Source organism: Benincasa hispida, chromosome 2 (genome assembly GCF_009727055.1).
Source record: "Benincasa hispida cultivar B227 chromosome 2, ASM972705v1, whole genome shotgun sequence".
Lineage (NCBI taxonomy): Eukaryota > Viridiplantae > Streptophyta > Magnoliopsida > Cucurbitales > Cucurbitaceae > Benincasa > Benincasa hispida.
The window spans coordinates 2282194-2287671 of record NC_052350.1 but is presented as its reverse complement, the minus strand read 5'-3'; the positions used below and the strand labels follow the sequence as shown (position 1 = coordinate 2287671).

Sequence of the window (5478 nt, the reverse complement as noted above, 5' to 3'; positions counted from 1 at the left end):
TAAGAACGAATGCCTTCCTTCTATTCACATGTGGTAATCATACTGATCCAAGCAATCTAAGATGTATTGTATCTATTTTGATACTACCAAATATGTGGATGTGGATTTTGATTTTAGAATTGAAATTGACTAAATCCGCTCATTACACTTTAATGGCGACTGGACCTATATCTCCATTATGAATTTTAGCAATGGCCTGCTCGTCATTTGTAAATAAGTTAATTACACTTGTTGCGATGGCATATTTAATCTATGATTAATGAATTCCTGATCATATTCACTACATCGGATTTGGTTTCACGACTACAATGAGACAATACAAATTGTTTAGAGTTTGTGATTCATTTTGAATGAAAGAGATATGGAGTCATTTATTGAATAGGAAAAGGAGAAGGAGAAGATAAAGAAAATGAGTATGCCATATATGCTCTCAATGTTGAAAAAGTTGAATTGAATATGATCTTGGAAGCTTGTAAGGAAGTGGGCGCCATACAACTTAATGGCAGCATTTATGCAATTTTTTTCATCAATCCACCACTTGTAACTCCAAGAGAAAGACTGTTATTGATGATTACCAAAATTCCAAATGATTGAATATTCCATCAAAGCCTTTGAAGATGGAGAGATATTACTAGAGATATTACTAAAAATGAAGAGAAGATTAGACGTGTGCCAAATAGAATCCTTGAATTTCCATTCTCTCCGAAACATTTTGACAGAAGACCAGTTTTGATATGGTTATGCTTTTCTTTTTCTTCTTCTTTGTATTGAAGGATGAATTCCAACCTCCCAAGATTTATGATTATTTTTTAAGAGTCTGCTTCTTATACTTCTCATTGGCATTTAACTGCTTACAAAACAAATATTTAATTTAGTTTTATACATAAACAACGAAACGCAACCTCAATATGTATGTACATACATATAATTGCATATTGTCTGCTTATCTGAAGTAGTAGATACATTTTATGCATGTCCATCCTAAAAAAAGTTAGGTGAAAGACAGAAATTATTCAAGTTGCTGGCCTGAGATACAGGGGAATGTAGTTTTTTGGGTTTGGCAAAGAATCCCAGACAGAGAATGCACTTGAACATCTCATACATCTTTTTGTCATGTCAGGGAAATGCCTATCAATTACATCCTTCAGTGTCTCTGTCTTGTTTACCCATTCTAGGCCTTCCTCTGTGTAGGTTTTCGAGTTGTAATTTGTCGTAAAGAATCGATCGGCCTCCAGCCTCCTGCACATCAGCACCACGAACAAGGTTTGAAACGGGTTAACAGCTATAACCATCTCATTGTCATTTTGGTTTTTCATTACTCTACTATGCACATTATTCATTGTGGAGATATATAGCATAGTGCATACCTTGAAGCAATGAGGAGGAAAATGAAAAAGGCAGTCTCACTGATTGCAAACCCTTTAATCTTCTTCTCAGCATGTAATCCAACAAGTAGATCTAACTTCTCAACATCATTTCCATACACCTCTTCAAGGGCAGTCACAACTTCTATATCATCTGTTAAATCTTTCCATTTGCTTATGGGGATCATTAATAAATTCCTGCGAAACTCGTTGTATCTCGCAACACCCCTCTCTCGGTCCCTGAAGACTGATCACCGTTACATAATCTAGATGTTAGCACCGAAAAGCTTGGCTATAAGTGGCATATACTAGCAAACGAACAAAAAGAGAGTTTCTTTCCTAGTTAAATTTAAGAGTCTTACTTTCCATGGCAGCCATGTCGACTGGATCTGGTCTGTCATCCCCGTCGACATCGTGGGCAATAAGTTTTCTCATCCATGATGGATAGTTCCAGAGAGAGAGCGCTCCACATGCTTGATGACCCATTGACACCAACATTTGTTCCATTCCTAATTTTGCTAGCCTTTTCTCACCTTCTTTTCCCACCAATTCCTCCATGGGCACCCTAATCATGAAAAAGTAGGTGCTCTTTAGATTCAAAATTTGTGAAAATTTGGATAGAAACTCATCCCAATTTGAAATAATGCAAAATATAGTTTCGAACAAACAAATGGTGCTCGCCAAAGTGAGTGATTGACATGTACTACCTCCCTCAAGGCTGGAGGTTTGAATTTCCTATATCTCATTTGTTGTAAAAAGCAAATATGCCATCATTAGAAAACTCAAGGATTTAACATTTAGAACTGCTGTGATTTCAAATACATTTTGTAATCATTGATCACGTCTCACAATTTTCTTCACAAGACAATCATAGGATTTTGAATGATCTGTTGAATGAAACTCGATTACATTCATGATAATAGTTTTGCCAATAATTTGAAAGAAATTAGTTTCCATGTTTGAAACTATTTATCGCCTTCTAAGTTTGCTTTTATGAACTTTAACAACATTTCTAGAGGCATAGGTGATCGTAGGGAAAAGAAGAAATACTCTTCAACGACAGGAGGGTCACTATAATCTGAGTTGGTGGACTTCAAGTCCCTGATAACTAATTTGTCAGGTAGAAGACAATGCATTCGGTAGACGCTTGCAAACTCTTCTGTTAGAGAATAAGGAATTCCATGATCTCGTGGCTTCTTTAGACCAACCAATCCACTGAGTATCGGTCCACAAATGTGTCCAAACGTATCCTTAAACTTCTTTCCCAGAAATCCATACCTGTATAGAACACGACAAAGTAGTTCTTCAGATTTAAGATTGAGAAAACCTAAACAAGTGGCACAAAGAAGACTTTTTGCAAAATAAATTCCCCAAGAAAGTTTACCTCTGATTTTCAGAGCACTTGGAGAAAATTTTCTAAGCTAGATTGACTTGTATAAATCTCCTCACTTGTCTTACCAGTTAATTCTCATTCCTGCTAGAAGAGTTTCAGTCTTTAAAAGTTCCACAGTCCAATCAATGGTGTGGATTTTAGCTATTACAGCTGAAGTCACCAATCTGGCATGCCTATAAAGCTGCTCATCGTCGAAGTCCGGGTAATGCTCCTGAAAAGTACGTGCAAAATCTCTAGTCTGTTAAATGAAATGTACTGTACAGTTTCTATTAATCGAAGTAGATTCGTGAAACAATGGATGGGACTTCACGAGCATGGGTGTTTCTGCAGAGCTATGACATGTTGGAAAAAGAAGAAAAGGTATTTGACAAAGCAATATCAGCATCATTGTAGGCTGTTTATATGGGCTGAAACTAATCTTGAGTTTCTTTTAAGTGCATTACAACTATTATGTTATAGACAATGAAGTGAGAATTTGAACTTACTTTTAGCATATCACATACAGCATTATGCTCCTTGACAAATAGTGCTTGTAAGAGGGAAAATCCAGCCCAGCAATTTCGAACATCTCCAGAGATGGGAATGCCTTTTTCATCATGCTCAAGAAGCCCATCTCCTGTAATCTTCATTTTTCCATCTTGGAATGTCCTTACTCTCCTCATCCCCTCCTCATTGTTGCCATATATTACACTTCCATCCCTGCTCAAAAGTCGGCAGAAGTTGCATATATTAATTAAAATGACCATATATTATTTTTATAGCCTATTTCGTACACAAATTGAAGCACTATTTCAAAGTAGGTCCACTCATATAGCATACAAGAAATATGAGAGATCATCATTACTCACCACCAAGGTGTTCTTGTGTTTAGAGTGCCGGTCTCGAGGTAAGGGGAATCTGTTGAAACCACCTTGGTCCTAAAGAACTTGAATGACTTCAAAGGACAACCATTTGCAACTTCCTCAGGAGCTGTAAGTTCTACCTGTCCAACTCAAAGGCATCAGTTTACATAACCCTCTTCTTCAAAACAAATTACTTTGTTGGGTCGAAGCTCACTTGACATTTTCCCTACTTCAGTGAGTCCAACAAAGTATGCGAGTGGAGATTCGAATAGTCAAGCGTAAATATCTTAACCAATTAAGCTATGAATGCATTGTTTACCTGTTTGGTATCCTCCAAATGATCAATCCAGTCATGAATCATGAACTGTATCCATGAGCAAGCAATCATATTGAATTGCTTGCCATTATCAATGTAGTTCTTCCTTTCCAATAGCTTTGTGGCCACCACTGATGGATGAGGATCAAGTACCTGCACTTCATTGCATACGACAACCAAACATCTATTAAACAGTATCACACAAATGCACCATTTCCATCGCTCTCATCACTCAACTCTAAGAAATGCCTATCAAGATATCGGTCCACTGACCGTTTCAAAATCCATCGGGCAACCAGAGAATCCAATTATATACTTAAAAACCTAATGGAACATGAAAATCAGAGTCACAACAAGTTTGAAGATTACCCCATAAGGAGAATTTGATGGAGGCATGTTGCGGCCAAAGAGAGTTCCCTGGCTACCAACCAAACTATCAAAAGGGTGATTACAACTTCCATCAGCCGTTCTGTAGCAGAACTGTTGATGATCATACTTTTGGCCGTACATAGATCCAACATGCAACAAATTATAACGCTGATGTAAATGTCTTCTAATCCCCAAATAAGCAAGCCCTATAAACACTGGCATTCTATGCCACAACCCAAGCTTGTCCACAAAATGAACTACCTATCAAGAACAAACCACAAATCCCCAAATGTAATTTCAGTTCAAAAGTTCATAATAAGAGAACCCAAAAGAAGTAGAAGAAAGAAGAGAAACTGACATAAAACAATAGAGTATCCAGAAGAGTCATCTTAGCCACAATCTGTTTAAGCTGAGGATGAACAAAAGGAGAAGAAAACAGAGAGAACCCCATTTTCCCCTGTTTGAGAAAGCTTTCGTCCCCAAATCTCCTCTAAATCAACTGTATTGGCAGAAAATTTTCAGAACCCTTTTCGATTTGTGAAGCAATGGAGCGTTTAAGGTATGTATATAATGTGTGTGTATGTATATAGAAAGTGAAAAAGAATTGGAGAGATCATGCAAACCTGTCCACCGCCTTTAGCCTTCATTAATTGCTTATTGATAACTGCTCCAAATTGCAATCTCACACGGCTTTATTTTCCCATTCCAAGAACTTATTGATCACTTTCTTCTTGCGTATGTGATAAGGGAAACAATCAGAATCAGACGTTTAAGCTCAAGAGAGAGTGATAATGGCCTTTTTTCAAAGACCCACTTGAGTTTTTTTTCTTTCCTTCTCTTGAAATTACATTTAATTTGGATACTCTCGTTCATTCTCCTTTTTATTTGTGAATTATTATTATTCCTTTTTCTTTTCTCTTCATTTTCTGTGGTAAAGAATTTCAATAATTGATGATGGGATGATGTAGTTTCATAATGTGTGTAGCCCCTTGTCCACGTTTTCTGAATTATCTTTTCAATCAAAGTAGAAAAATATCTTAATGTTCTGTCACTATTTTGTCGATAATTTTGCTTTTTCTTCATCACATATGAATACAAATGATGGTATCTTTTGAGAAAGAAAGAACTTTGCTTTGTTGCTTTGCATTATCGACCAGACAATTATAGTGTGGTGATCTACTTACGGTAAAGATA

The 5478-nt window shown here is 36.7% G+C and overlaps 1 protein-coding gene across 2 annotated transcripts; it reads right to left on the bottom strand.

The window, feature by feature from the left end:
• Window positions 1–802: 802 nt before the first annotated feature.
• LOC120071394 (alpha-dioxygenase 2) lies at window positions 803–5149 on the bottom strand. 2 transcript variants are annotated; one of them, XM_039023654.1, is made up of 11 exons: window positions 4908–5149; window positions 4643–4783; window positions 4285–4545; window positions 3919–4068; window positions 3606–3739; window positions 3243–3456; window positions 2823–2968; window positions 2415–2642; window positions 1727–1929; window positions 1368–1611; window positions 803–1239 (listed from the first exon to the last, which is right to left on the bottom strand). In XM_039023654.1, exons 2-11 carry the CDS (start codon window positions 4733–4735, stop codon window positions 1014–1016), a joined length of 1899 nt encoding a protein of 632 aa, XP_038879582.1. In that variant the 5' UTR covers window positions 4736–4783; window positions 4908–5149; the 3' UTR covers window positions 803–1013. The 2 variants fall into 2 exon arrangements, with proteins under 2 accessions (XP_038879582.1, XP_038879583.1); XM_039023655.1 differs by lacking the exon at window positions 4908–5149 and having other exon boundaries at window positions 4285–4541; window positions 4643–4794.
• Between the last annotated feature and the right edge of the window lie 329 nt (window positions 5150–5478).

What these genes read in the sequence shown, in the direction of transcription:
- LOC120071394 (XM_039023654.1), bottom strand. Translation starts at nt 4,735, where the DNA reads ATGGGGTTCTCTCTGTTTTCTTCTCCTTTTGTTCATCCTCAGCTTAAA. An exon ending in TGGATACTCTATTGTTTTAT is followed by an intron (nt 4,546 to 4,642) that starts GTCAGTTTCTCT and finishes TGTTCTTGATAG; the next exon opens with GTAGTTCATTTTGTGGACAA. An exon ending in CGACATGGCTGCCATGGAAA is followed by an intron (nt 1,612 to 1,726) that starts GTAAGACTCTTA and finishes AACGGTGATCAG; the next exon opens with TCTTCAGGGACCGAGAGAGG.